The 14,435-nt window shown below is 49.5% G+C and overlaps 1 protein-coding gene across 5 annotated transcripts in view; it reads right to left on the minus strand.

Moving 5' to 3' along the window:
* Positions 1 to 14,435, minus strand: part of RCSD1 (RCSD domain containing 1) — a 96,955-nt gene that overhangs the window by 7,968 nt on the left and 74,552 nt on the right. For 3 of the 5 annotated variants that reach the window (XM_038542638.1, XM_038542639.1, XM_038542636.1), the window contains exons 2-5: positions 10,869 to 10,967; positions 9,703 to 9,792; positions 5,386 to 5,457; positions 1,901 to 2,104 (exon numbers count right to left, since the gene is read on the minus strand). In XM_038542638.1, coding sequence (XP_038398566.1) covers positions 1,901 to 2,104; positions 5,386 to 5,457; positions 9,703 to 9,792; positions 10,869 to 10,967 — 465 coding nt within the window. The remainder of the gene's footprint in view (positions 1 to 1,900; positions 2,105 to 5,385; positions 5,458 to 9,702; positions 9,793 to 10,868; positions 10,968 to 14,435) is intronic. The other 2 variants (XM_038542640.1, XM_038542637.1) reach the window with 1 other exon arrangement.

The following is a 14,435-nucleotide window of genomic DNA, read 5'->3' on the forward strand; positions in this document are numbered from 1 at the left end:
TTTTTAAGAGTTTTATTTATTTGACAGAGAGAGAGAAAGAGAGAGCGCAAGTGCATAAGCAGAGAGGCCTGCAGGCTGAGGGGAAGGGAACCTTGCTCCTGGCTCAATCTCACGACTGACAAGTCTGGGGATCATGACCTGAGCTGAACGTAGATGCTTAACCAATTGAGCTACCCAGGAGCCCCTAACATTTGTTTTTTTCAGTTGCCTATAAATAATTAGTTCTTTGAATGAGGTTTACCATCTTACAGGTTTCTTCACAAATTTACAAACTGCATAAAATGTCTCTCTGTTTTGCATAGGAGTCATGTTTTAACATTTAGGAAATTATATTTTGACAAGAGTGAACCCAACAAACAAGAGGATTAGGGGCCTGAAGATGGCCTGGGACCTCATGGGCACATAGCTGGACAGCCAATAACTGGCTTGGTCCCCTTCCCCAGCCTGCCCTCCCAGCCCTCCCCAGAGCCGGCTAATCCTGGGAAAGCTGTGCAGCGAAACACCTTCACTTTCCTGGGCTCAGGTCCACCATGAACAGAAGCCTTGCTTTAGGAGCCTCCAGCTGCCTGAAAATCATCTCCTGTTTGGTAAGTGTGTGAATCTCAGGATCGCTCAGGCCTCATCTAGGCCCACTGGACTTTGCCAGAAGTTCAGTGGAGATGTTTATTTGGATTCTCTACTTTATTCAAATGGTGTGTCTTTTAAAATTATATATGTAGATAAAAATCTTATTTCATAAGACTCAAATCTTATTTTTGTAAATCTGATCTTCCCATTGGCTTATGTTTTGGTATTTGTTGATCCTAGTTCCTTCTCAGAAATTTCGAGTGAATACTTGCCATATAAGGGCTCTTTCCTGAGACTACAGTTTGGCCAGCCCTGCAGGCTATCAAGGTCTAGCCCTGCCCCCGCAGTCAGCAAGGTTCAGGAATAATTTTGCCTGCACCCTGCTGGCCTCAGAAGGCTAAAGCCTCCATCCGGTTATTACAACTGGGTGGCCCCGCCTCCCTGCCGACCCCACCTCCCTAGAGAGCACCTTGTGAAAAGGGGAGGCTCTGGCCTGGGTTCCTCTCAGTTGTCAGGCGTCCCTGCTTACCGTGAGCTGGAGGGTCTCCACCCTATCCCCAGCCAGCAGGCTTAAGACTTAGCACCAGTTTGTTTCCTTGGGTCCTTCCTGTTTCTACACATTTGACCTTTTTCCCCATGGATTTTCTGAAATGGTCCAGAAGACACCCCTTTCCATCCATACCTGTAAAGTTCTCTCCATTTGCCATTACCTGGCATCAGATCCCTTTATGTTGGCCCTTGCCTGGCTCTGGCCCAGCTTTGCTGAGCACCTGCATGGGCTGTATCCAATTGTACCTCTGATTCTTACTGTGTATAGCAGGGCCGAGGATCTGATGAAAGAAACAGGCCCTATGTACATCTTTTTCAAACGGAACAGTTCGGATCCTCTTTAAACGGGGCAAGCTGCAGTAAGAATGAGTTGAGCCCATACTGGGACACTTAGATGTGTTTACATCAAGCCAGAACAGCGTGTTTTGGAGTCCTACTGACCCTGCCCACCCTCTGTGTGAATCACTGATCAGGGCTTTAGATTTTGTTTTCAACTTTTGACACAATGATCTGTGCAGCTGGGATCAGTTCTGAATTCTCAGCCCTCTCTCCACAAAGGCTAGAGCTCTCTATCTCCCAAGTGTGCCTTCTGGGTGAATGGCACAGTTCCTGGGAGAGGAGATGAGAGAGGCAGGCCAGGTAGAGGGGCCATCTCAGTCACAGATCACTAGCAAGAAGAGATGTCCTTCCTTCCCCAGGACAACATCATGGCAGAAATAATTGAGGACTGTCCAGAGCCTACATTTCCACATACATGCCACAGTGCTTTGAACCCAGACATTACCTTATTGTAACAAGGCAGGTGGCTCCCTTCAGGAGGCTGGTCAAAGCTAACTGGCACCTCCTCTGGCTCCCCGGCCTGAGGCCGCACGCCGGGGCTGCTGGGGGTGGAAGGTGGGCTCTGGAATGGTGACACCACAGCCTTAAGCCCAGGACTCTTGGGGGAGGCCCCCGGTAGCAGGGCTGCTGGATCAAAAGCTAAATTGGCCTGCCAAGAGAAAGTGAGACATTTCAGATAGGGGTGGGAGAAGATGAGCGTTCCCGCTTGAGCTTGTTGGGTACATGGCCCACAACTGGTTGGGGCTAGGTAACATGAGGCTCTTTGTGCCACTTTCTCACCAACCATCCATTGTCATAGCATGTCCTTCCCCAGGAAGCACTGCATACTCAAGCCATCTCCTGCTACCTGACTTACCACAGGCTGCATTCATTCCAGAATGCCCAGAAAGTACTGATTTGGGGCCAACAAAAATGTCCTGGATCAGCCCCAGCTTATAGACAGAGGCCGAGATAGCAACTGCCAGCACCGCAGGCACAGGGTCTCACAGCAAGTCAGCCCCTTTATCAGCTTTCTCGGCTGAGCCAGTAGTAGTCTCTGCTTACCGGATGCCTACTATTTGCTGGCACGTGCAGCTTTTCCCTCTACAACAGCCCTATATGCTCCCTTTTGTTCTCATTGCACACATCAGGAAAGTAGCTAAGGAGCCTGCCCTGGGATTCAAGCCAGGTCTGCTTGTCTCTCAAGGCGTGTTGGTAGATGGCCAGAGTGGTGTACACAGTAGGCTGCGCAGCCCTTGGAGGGAGTTAGCAGAACAGATGCCAGTGTGTGCTCCATCTGGGCCATTGTGGGGCAGGTGAAACCAGATTCAAGTGAATCCGGAGGGCCACAAAGGGGAGAGATTACCCCAAGGGAACTGAGGTCTGAGGGAGCCAAAAATTGGGTATGGGAGGAGGCGGGGGTGGGGGGCAGGTCCATCTGGTGGCCCTGAGAAGATGGTGCAGAAGAGCTGTGTGGAACGCAGTCAGCACGGGTGCTCTTTAGCGCCATCTAGGGGCACTCCTCCTGCTTGGTCACCAAATCCTTGTACAGAGACGTCCTCCAGTCCTGGGGACCGCAGGGCCCTCACAGGGAAGGTAAAGGCATGAGGGGCAGATGGTGCAGAGGGAAGCTCTCCATACAGAGCTAACTGCAAGACTTGGATCTTTCACTTAATAGGTGTGTGATCTTCAGTGAGTCCAATAAATAGCCTTTCTGAGTATCAGATTCTTTATTTGTCCAAACCAGTGAGCCTGACCTGAATAATCTTCTGTGATCTAGTCCCTGGCACTCTCTCCAGCCACCACCCACTCGTACCCCACACCCACCCCCTCCTTCCAGAGCTCCCTCAGGGCTCCCTTCCTCCAGTGGGGCTCTGTTGTCTTGGGGAACTCCTGTGTGTGCTTTAGGACCAGCAGGCTACACAGCATTATTCGTGTTTAGAAAAGTGTCAGTATTTCTACTGTGATTTTAAGAAAAAACTTAGAAGATGGGCAAGACTGAGTTGTGGTAAGAATTAAAAATATGAAAGTTACATGGCAATGCTGTGAACACAAGCCATGTTAAGGAGCAGCATGTGATGAGTACCAGGGGCAGGTTTGGTCACAGGGCTTCAGGGCAGCAGATACTTAGGCTGGGTGATAAAGGAGGTCTCCCTCCCTGCCCAGTTCCAAGCGTGGAAAGTTCCCTCTCTAAGACTGCTTGCAAACAAAAGACATCTCGCTAGCCAGCAGGAAACCTGAACTCTGAATTATGGAGTACTCCAGTGAGGAAAAATCATACTTCATAACTCATCTAATAGAATATTTAGATGAAAAGTCTAGCTGATGGTGCATTTCTTAGTTCTTGCCCCCTCCCCCACCCCCATCCTTCCCAACAAAGTAAAGTCCCTATGGAATCTGGCCAAACTGTCATCCTGTTGCTGATATTCTTAATGAGATTGAACGACTGGTGAACACAACCTCGTCCTCAGTTGCTATGCTTCCCAGAGAGGCTCTTTACTGATGGGAAAGGGGAAGGAGCCCAAGACTGTGGGCACAGAGCATGCACGCACTAATTCCTGGCACTCAGATGAGGGCTGAGGTGGGCTGCAGGGAGGCAAAGGTGCGGGTCCTGGCCTACACCCCTTGGCTGGCTACTATGGGCCATGTCCACATCTGGATCCCATCCGAGAGATCCCCCTCCCATACAAGGGATCCCTACAAGCCTCCCAGTGTGACAGACAGCCCCACTCCTTCTGTGCAGCTGGAGTGCCACAAGGGCAGGGGAGCCCCCCTCCCACCCTCCACAGAATGGGCTCATGGCCAGAAACCAGAGATGCTTTCCTTAACCCCAAATCAGGCTGGGGGCCAAATCCCAGGGCTCTCCCAGAGGTGGAATTGCAGAAGCTGTGGCTACTTGTCTTGACACACCCCTAATAACGGCTCCAGAACAAAGTAGATGAGCTGTTTTCTTAGTTGGGCCCAGATGGAGGATACAGTGTATAAGAGCTTGCACAGAGCCTGTGGTTAAAGCCGGAGCGGCCTTCATGGGCCCGCCCAGACATACGCCAACCATACCCTGTGCTTTAGCTCACACTGTTCCCCCCTCACGAGCACCCTCCTCCTTCCTTTCCAGCAACCCGTCCTTGAGGACTGACACGGGGTATAGGTGTTTCTTTTTTTTTTTTGGTATAGGTGTTTCATAAACCATTCATTAACTCCTCCTGCCTGCTCTGCTGTTTTCTTGCTCTAAAATTCTAGACCAGTGGTCCAGGAGACATTTGGGAATGCCCAGAGACTTTTTTTTTTACTGTCACAACTTGTTGGAGAGTGCTCCTGCCCCCTGGTGGGTAGGGACTGGGATGCTGCTAAACATCTTGCAATGCACAAGGCAGTGCCCTGCCACAAAATTATCCTGACCAAATGTTGCCCAGGTTGAGAAACCCTGACGTAAAGCAGTAGGAGTCGGGTGGTTACACACCCTTTAGGTCTCGGTATTTACTCTCCAGGAAAGTCGGCTATGAGCACGATGGCGGGGCTCTGGGCTCACAAGGTGATAGGTAGAGAGGTAGGCTTTCCAAACAACAGATTTGGCCCCATCAAAGCAATGCCTACCAGCTGAATTTCAGTCCTGTGTTAAAATCAAAATGGGGTGTGGGGGCATTCAGACCTTGGGAGAGAGGACTTGGCTAGTCCTGGAGTGTTTCCTGTGCTATATATAGTGTCTTTTTCCAGACTCTTGAGGCACCACATTATCCACCAACCACCATTAGCTGTTTACTACATGAGCTCATGCTTGATGTGATCCTTATTTTAGCCCTTGGCCCCTAGATAGAGCTCCTTATCCTCCATAGCTGGTTCTCAGAGATCAACTCTTCAGGTGACAGATGGTACTACCCCCGGGAGCCCCAAAGACATGCCGATGTTGGATAAGAGATGGCGTGGGGTCAGAGGTAACCATACTGCACTTACCTGAAGCTTCTCAATCAGAGGAGAGCTCTTCACCTTGACTTTAGGAGGATGGCTTGCATTGGATGGTGATTTCTATGGAGCAAATGGACCAAGACAATGAAATGAGTGAGGTGAAGGGAGGTGGCATTCTGGCTGGAGTCCGCAAAGCGCAAGTGGAAGAAGAGGAGCAGAAGTTGGTCTCAAACTTTCCCACTTAGCTGCAGCCTCTCCTACTTACCTGGTCAGGGCCTGGGCTGGCATAGACTACCCTCCACCCCTTCCTCCATCTCACAGCTAACAAGACCACTTGAATCTATGAATCAGAGCTGGCAGGACAGATGTCTGAAACACAGGAGGCCCCCTGATCCAGGAAGGATGACTTCATGGTCATTACGAGAGAACAGACTCCATTTGATGGGATGAGATCTTCACCTCATGACTTTCAACAAAGTGAGCCAACCACAGGAGGGAATTCCAAAGAGAAAGGGTGAAATGACCATGTGTTCTGTTTGCACAAACAAAACAAGAAGCCACAGACCAAAGGTGAAACCTCATGGAGTTAACCGAAATCCCTCCCTTGAATTAATGTTATTTTGGAAAATCCCACCAATAGTGTTATTTATAGATTATCCTTTTCCAAAACATTGACTTCATTTCAATTAAGCAAACATTTATTATCTACTACATTCCAGGCATTGTGTTGGTTATATGAATATGAGTATGATTTCATCCCTGGCCTCTAGAAGCAGTCAATGGCTAATACATATGCATAAAACCATACATATATTCTGTTAGTTGGAGATATTTTTGTGATGAATGTATGTCAGGAATCTGTCTCTATTTTATTTTATCTAAAAAATGGACTTCTTGTTTTGTGTAAAGTCCCTGCAGCTTGAGTCTGGTTCTACAGGTAAACTGATCCTCAACATGCAGGAGTGATGACAGTGATGATGGTGGTGATGATGGTGACTTTCACGTTGTTTAGCAGAGGCCAAGGCAGAAAAGGGACTTTTCTACAGTTTGGAGATCAAGCATATGTTACGGGCTCCTCGCCCCCGTGTACTAGTTTACCTGAATCATAAAAAGAAGAATAACACCAATCTCTTGGAAATATTCTGAGATATTTATTGGGAGCTGATTGTTAGTGATGGAAGGAGGAAGACTTACTCAATTGAACTCCTTGTGACTTTTTTAAGGCCCAGCACTGAGTGAGAAGCATGGGAGTGGTAGTTTCCAGCTGGGACTCTGCCTTTGACAGGAGCCAGAGGGGTGCCCTGGCCTCAGCCTTCTCAACCATGACCCAGACAGGTGGGTTAGAATAAATGATTCGTGGGATGCCTGGCTGGCTTAGTCAGGTAAGTGGACGACTACTAATTTCCACTCAGGTCATGATCCCAGGGTCCTGGGATTGAGCCCTACTTTGGGCTCCCTGCTCTGCAGGGAGTCTGCTTCTCCCTTCCTTTGCCCCTCTCCTCACTTTATGCATGTTCTTGTGCTCATTCTCTCTCTCTCTCAAATAAATAATACGATTAAAAAAATGATTCTAAGGACTGTGCCGCTTGAAGGTGTCTCTGGCTCCATGAGTTTACACAGTCAGACATATTCCTAGAACGATCTTGCAAGGAGCCATGTGTCCCAGATGAATACAAAGAGCCTCTAGCCCCAAATCAGTTGTTCCTTTTTTTTTTTTTTTTTAAGATTTTACTTATTTATTTGAGAGAGCAGGTGAGGATGAGTGGGAGGCAGAGGTAGAGGGAAAGGGAGAAGCAGATTCCCCATTGAGCCAAGGGATCATTCCAAGACCCTGAGGTCATGACCTGAGCTGAAGGCAGAGGCTTAACCGCCTGAGCCACCCAGGTGCCCCCCAAACCAGATGTTCTTAATTTCTGTGCTTTATGATGAAATTTCACATGAGCCAGTATTTCTAAAGATACTGTTTTGGGAACTGCAACAATGATTTTGCTTACAAAGCTCACTTTATGTAATACCAGAAACTCCTCTCTTTCCCAAGTGACCACTGTCTTCTGAAGAGGGTGGACATTCAATAACACAGCCTGTTCACTATAGGACAGCCCTGGGAACCCAGCTCCTGCTCCACAAAGTCCTTGTTGATTTGAATTGAACTGCAAAGCTGGAAGATTCCAAAATAGCAGCTAGTGCAGTTCCTGGGTATGGCAGCAGGTGGCAGCATTTCCTCTGGCATTTAACACAGGACTCCAGGCCAGTGGCCGGGGAGAAAAACCCGCCTCCAGCTCTGTGTATCAGTTTATACGTGTACATATGACACTCCTGTAATGTCTAGAAATTATTAACCTGATTTTTCAGATGGGAGTGCTTTTCAGCCCTTCTCAGGCAGAAGAGGCAGGGGCTGCTGCTATACTAAATACTGTTGAGGTTGGGTCCTGCAGAGAGGGATAACTAACTCCTCTGGTCACCCCACTGGCTCAGGCCTGAGCAGGACTAGGGAGGAGGCAGGAGTGAAGAAGGGATGGAAAGAGCCTTCCCTGCCCTGTGCATTGAGAACTAAGCAGCAGCCTGACTGCCCCTGCCACCACCCTGAGGCCCCCTGAGGCTTCCAGAGTTAGGGCTTCTGCAGGCTGGGCTTAAAGAGTGGAGAAGAGCTGCAGGCAGCAGCCTCCATCCAGCCCAGCCAAACAAAGCTGGTTGTTCTCTATTTCTACGTGATTTTCAAGTGACAGAAAGTGCTTCCATTGATCCTGGAAGCAATGTCCTTCCTATGTGCAAGCAGCCTGTCACTCTAGGCAGGATTTTTGTTCTAAAAGCTAGCCTCCTATTATTCATCTAGCCCTTGGCTCACACTTGCCGTTTAGCTTCTGGGTGGTGCCCCGTGGGATGAACCTGTAGATTTATTTCTCCCAGAGCCAATGAACTAACCTGACTCACTCTGCTTTTATTTCAGGGAATAAAATGTCCCAGTTCTGTCCCCATCTGGTTAGTGTTCCTATCCCATTTCACAAATAAGGAAGTAGGCTCGGTGCAGGACAGGGGCTTCTCCAGGGCTAAGTCCAAGTCATCAGAGGGCAGCCTCACAGTAGGCTCCTAATGGCCATGGCCTCAACAGGTGGCCTGGCACAGACACCAAGCCCCGAGGGCTAAAAGTCACAAGGAGAAGTTGACCCCATAAAGAGAAGTTGTTGGAATGTATTTGGCCATAGCACTGGCTAATAACTTCGTGAAGCCACAGAATCATCATATCAGTGCTTGAAGAAATGCCAACAAAAACCTCAATTTTTAAAAACTGTGAGATTGGGATTCCCACTCCCGAAGGAGACCCTTGTTCTGTGCCTGGTGGGGAGTAGTCTCAGAGCAGTGGGGCTCTAGATGCCCGCACCCCCATAGAGCAGGAGCAGCAATGAGTTCCTGCTTTCTCTGATGGGTTGCAGCATGTAAGCCTTGGGCGGGAAAGGCTTGAAAACTGTTGCTTGACCCCACATGGTCACTACAACAGGTGCTCACAGTCACACGGGTATCTAGTATTTATGGTCAGGTCGCTGGTCCCCAAAAAGGAAGGGGGAGAGAGGTAGTTGAAGTGGGATTTGGAAACTGAACTGTCTTTGGCTGGCTTGCTCTCTCTTGGCGTTGGCCTCCCAGGATGGACAAGAAGAACACGCAAGTTCATTTCTGGAGGACCATGATGTACTACAGTGAAGGTTCACAGAGCTGCTGGGACAGGATGCAGAGAAGTCACTCTACAGCTACAATTAGATAAATAAGGGTAGTACATACCCAGTCTGGCAATCTATTGCTGCCTATGATCTGTGATACCAGAGCCTTTCTTTTGTTGGTAACATTGGCTATTTATATGGGAAGGCAATGAGGCCTCTGTGTGCTCTGATTTTCTTCCAATGGTCCAAAACAAAAGCCAGCCATTACAAGGATAGCACGGAGCCACAGTACTCTCTTGTGTGGTGACTCTGCCTTATGTATGTGTAGCCTCTCTTTCCAGGTGACTTCCCCACAAGGAAGATCATAGAAGTTGGACCTGGAGTAAAATATAACTTTTGTGACTCCCGAAGGTGGCGTGGTAATACTGTATGGCCTGTTCTCTTTGCTGAAATTCTCAGGCTTGGAAAACAGTGTTCCTGTCCTAGACAAATCCTGAAGGAGGCCCCATAGAAAATGTAGAAAGGAACCTGATGTCCCAGTAAAGGATTCTGGAAGCCTTGAGAAGAGGAGATTCAGCCCTGAACCTGAAAAGGAGACATGGCCTGCACAGGTTTCAAGGTCTAAATGTGTGCATTTTGTGCCCCCTCCTAGAAGAAGGAGAAAGAAGGAAATCCATAACCAGTGTCCCCTGAGCCCTGGCACAGCACTTACCTCCTCACCATTCTGGCCCAGCTCTACCTTGGGGGGGAACAGAGGGAGGGAGCAGGGTGGTTTCCTTCTTGTTGGTTTACAGGCTGGTGTCTAGAGGGAGGGGGACAGACAGACACACAGAGAGAGAAAGAGAGAGCTAATCAGGCAACAGGGAGGAAGAGAAGGAAGTGGAAGCTGGTTTTAGGAATGGTCAGGGATGTCTGGAGAGAAAGGATGGAGGGAGGCGTTGCCTGTCTTTAAGGCTGCCCAATAGCTATACGCATTAATTCTATTCCACTGTCGACCCCTTTGGACTTCCAGGCTCCTGTCCTGATCATTTTCTGCTGGAGCATCTTCTTTTACTTGAGATTCATTGGCCTGAGACAACATTCTCAAAATGACACCTGCTTCCAGCTTCCAAGCTCTGACAGCACCTTAGATCAACACTATCTTCTTCACCCTTTATGACATTCCTGTACTGTCTGATTTTTTCAGGTGGGAAAACAAAAGCACAAAATACTGTGCCTAAAAAAGCATGATTGATAGCTATGCCCTTGTTTGCCTCAAGGGGCCACCCCCCACCTTGGGGTGCTCCTCTTTCCTGTCACTCCTAATGAGCCCTTCATACTGTGGGACTAGATCTCTCTAGCACTCTCTCTTTTCACACTGTCCTCTCCAGCAGGATCCCCCTGGAGCCCATGGGTCACTGGATCCCTGGTTTCCTATCTGAATGCACTTCCCTGAGGGTTTTTCTTCCTCTTCAATTCTCCATTTGGAATCCGCCCCGGGTCTTGCCTTGCTCCAGACTCCTGGGCTCTGGGGCAGGAGTCAAGCGTGGTCATCTCTTTATTCTGAACCAGTCCAGGCCTGGCATGGCAGGGCAGGATCTAAGTCTCCCACGGTGGATGATGAAGATGGAAATGGATCCAGACTCCCATCTTTCCAGCTCTCTGCCCTGTGCCTCCTCCCTCCCGGCCAGAGTGTAAGCCTCACTCTGGTGGGGAAAGATCCTGCACAGGCCCAGCCACATGGCCACATTCCTCACATTCAGAGGGACCCCTCTCTGGCTTCTCTTCCTAATTTGGTAATTACAAAGCCTCCTCCCTCCCTCTCCTCTGGGCCTGACCCAGACTTCCCCTTCCTCCAGCCCCCTCCCAGAAGAGGGGCTCAGAAGCCGCCTGACTCACCTCCTTTGCAGCAGCAGCCTGCTCCCTGAACAGCCCAGCCAGCTGGGCCACGGAGGGGGGCGCCGATTCATCCACTTTGGCACTGGGCTCTGATCTTTCCTGGCAAACCAAAGGGAAGCGAAAGTTAATCGACAAATGTACACTTGGCTCTTCTCAAGTGTTGTTCCTGGGTGCCACACAAGGCATTTGTTTTGTGGCCATGAGCAGGGAAGCTGTGACAATGAGGTATTTCAATAGCCTCTTGCAATTGGCCCCTGCATCCGAGGATTTTTTTTTTTAAGATTTTATTTATTGGGGCACCTGGGTGGCTCAGCGGTTGAGCTTCTGTCTTTGGCTCAGGTCGTGATCCCAGGGTCCCAGGATCAAGTCCCACATCAGGCTCCCTGCGGGAGGTCTGCTTCTCTCTCTGCCTGTATCTCTGCCTCTCTCTCTCTGTGTGTGTCTCTCATGAATAAATAAAAAAAGATTTTATTTATTTATTCATGAGACACACACACACACACACACACACACACACACACACACAGAGAGGCAGAGACACAGGCAAAGGGAGAAGCAGGCTCCATGCAGGGAGTCTGACGTGGGACTCGATCTGGGGTCTCCAGGATCACTCCCTGGGCTGAAGGCAGGCGCCAAACCACTGAGCCACCCAGGGAGCTCATGGGATTTTAAAAATCATCCAGTCAACCACATTTAGTGCATATTTACGATGTGCTCAGTCCTGGGTGTGACTCTGGGGGTCTGGAGAGGAACAAAACTTGGTCTTGTCCCCAAGAGATACCCAGGAATCTGGGAAGTGTACAAGCCCCTTGTTCCTCATTCTTCAAAGACCCAGGCTGAAAAGAGGGTATCGCATAGATGGCACAGGAGTCTCCTCCTCTTGGTCAGAAGAGGCTTTCAGAAATGGGGGCTGGCAGATGCCTTGGAAAGCAGGGCTTGTAGTGTATAGAATGGGGTAAGCAAGTGCCCTTTATTGAACTTTTAACCTGTATATGTCCTGTCCTCTCTCCATGAGTGCCTTGGACAAAGAAGTGTGTGGTATATATTTAATTATAAAGAATTAATAAGAAATTATTAATTGATAAATAAAGAAATGAATAAAGAAATAATATGAGGGGCAGGTAGTATGGCCGATGAAAGCTGGACCACCTGGACTCAACCCCTGGGTGGTTCCCTGTCTTATGGGCTCAGTGACCAGGGCAAATGGCTTTACTTCTCTGTGCCTCGACAGGGTAATAGTCGTAAAGCGCTCCTAGGGCGGGTCTGTGGACTGAATGATTTCCGCGTGGGTCCTCGGAAGAGTCGTGCAGCCAGGAGCACTTCTGACCCGCGAAATAGCGAGATTCAAGGATTCACTTAAGAGCTTTAGAAGGCTTGTCATTGCCATCGGCGATCTGGGGATTCAGGTTAGGTACGCGCACGATGCGCTTCTGCGCTGCACGGCGTCCTCACCGAGAGACCTCATTCCTCTCCCACTCTGTCCCTTTGTGCTGGAGGAACCACCTGGAGGGTAGACTTCTCCAAGTTGGCCACAAGCATGCCTGTGCCCCTGCTCTGTCACTGGTCCTTTGCGGCCACCCCTCGAGGTGCCTCCAGGCTGCTGACCTGACCGAGATGCACCCTGGCCACTGTTGGCTCCCATGTGCCCCTGGTCACAGAGACACATGCAGTGAGTCAGTGAGTGCCACCAGTGGCCACCTCCTTCTGCCCAGTTGCATGTGGCCCACGTAACCACCTGGCTTTAGTATTTTTTCAGTGTCCAGTCCTATAGACATTAGACTTTTGGTGTTTGGGACCACAATGATGGCTGCAAACTCCCTCTGCCATGTCCCCTCTGCAAACTGGCTGACCCAAGAAAGTCTCTCTTTATCCCTCCAGGGGGCTTGTGGCCCACAAAGACAAGGCATGCCTCCTTCCAGTTGCAGGCTTGCGCCCCTATAGGCTGCATGCTCACACTCACACATGCATGCGTGAGCAACAAGCTCATGTGCACACACTTCTAGGTCCCTCCTTCTGTGCTCAAAGGTGTCTCCAGCCTTTCTTATTTGGGTGCTCCCTCCAAAGCAAATGTCACTGGTCGTCCTAGACCCACCTGGTTGGACCAGGGGCAGGGCAAGCCCCAACCCTCACTAACTTTTGGTTGTGAAGTTAAGTAAATGGGGCCGAGCTCCACAGAGAAGGCTTTGCTTAGACATGGAAAGGCATGGCTGGGAGCACAGACCTTCAGATCTGCGAACAGGCTGTTCTGGAGGAAAGAACAGTTGGTCTTTACTGTTTCCTGTTATAATTCAAGGTCAAGCCCATTCCAGCCTAAACACCCAATACTGACTTTGCACAAAGATGTGAAAGGATTCACCTCCGTTCAGGATGCCAGGGCTACCCATAATGCCGGGGAGGCGTGGGGGCATCTGAGGCCCACTGAGTCGTGCCCTGCTGGGTAGTGCTCACAGGACTCACACCTGTCTGCCTTCCACACCTGCCATGATGGGCGTGGTCACAGGCAAACATCTTGTCCCTCAGGAGCTACTGAGAGGCTTTAGGCACAGTGTGATTAACTGAGCCACTCTTGGCAAAGACGCTGGGCTGATTGGTTTGTCCATCTGTCTAACTTCCTGCCCACATAACAGATCAGTCTCTCTGTCCATGGCTATTTATTGCTCGGGTCCTGCTGACAGCGTACTTTACCTCAGCTTCGAAGGCACCAATCACTGGTGTGCAGGAAGATACATTCCAGATAAAAATAGAGCTGTACAGGAATAAAAAACTCCTCCCTAACTTCCTTGTCTCAAAACTGGGCTTGGCAAGGGGCTCAGAAATGATAGAACTATGAGGCTTCTGGAAGCATTTAGGGCTTAAAAGCTGGGTTGAAGGAAAGATTATGATACATCTGAGTTTGTTTTCCTGGAGCCCAATGAATGACTTTTCTTTAGAATGGCTAAGGACTCCAGAGCTTGTTGAAGCCTGGCAAATCCACTCACCACCAGTCCCTGTCCAGATTCTTCTTCTGTGCTGGCACACAGAAGCCCAGAGAGGGCAAGTAACTTAGCCAGAGTCACACAGGAGAAGCCAAACAGGATAATCTATGAAACACTTTACTCTAACACCTGATAATCCAGCAAGCGGTATCAGGCGAGTAGTATAATTTGTGAAGGTGCTTTGAAAACTGCAAAGTGCTATATATAAAAAGTGAAATTATTCTTAGCCACTGGGTTGCACAGGTACAATGGGAGAAGCATACCCTTGGAGACGGGCAGAAGTCAATGGCCCAGCCTGTTTGAGGCTCTGCCTGGATTTCGCCTTATGATTCTGGCTGGTGCAACTACTAACCTCCACCAGTGGTTCAAAGGCAACTCCTCAGTTCCAGGTTAGAGAGCGACTTCTCTAGCTTTCTCTCTCAGCACTGTGGCTGCTTTGGTAGGGCCATGCTCTTACCCTGACGGAGAAGGACTTCAGTGTCCCTGCCCTAGTTCCAGACTTTTCTGGGACCCCTTCCTGGGATTAAGTGTTCTTTCTCTGTCCCTAAGACATCCATAAGGTATTTAACACAGAGCCAGAACGTTGAACGTC

Source organism: Canis lupus, chromosome 7 (assembly GCF_011100685.1).
Source record: "Canis lupus familiaris isolate Mischka breed German Shepherd chromosome 7, alternate assembly UU_Cfam_GSD_1.0, whole genome shotgun sequence".
In the NCBI taxonomy this organism is placed as follows: Eukaryota; Metazoa; Chordata; class Mammalia; order Carnivora; family Canidae; genus Canis; species Canis lupus.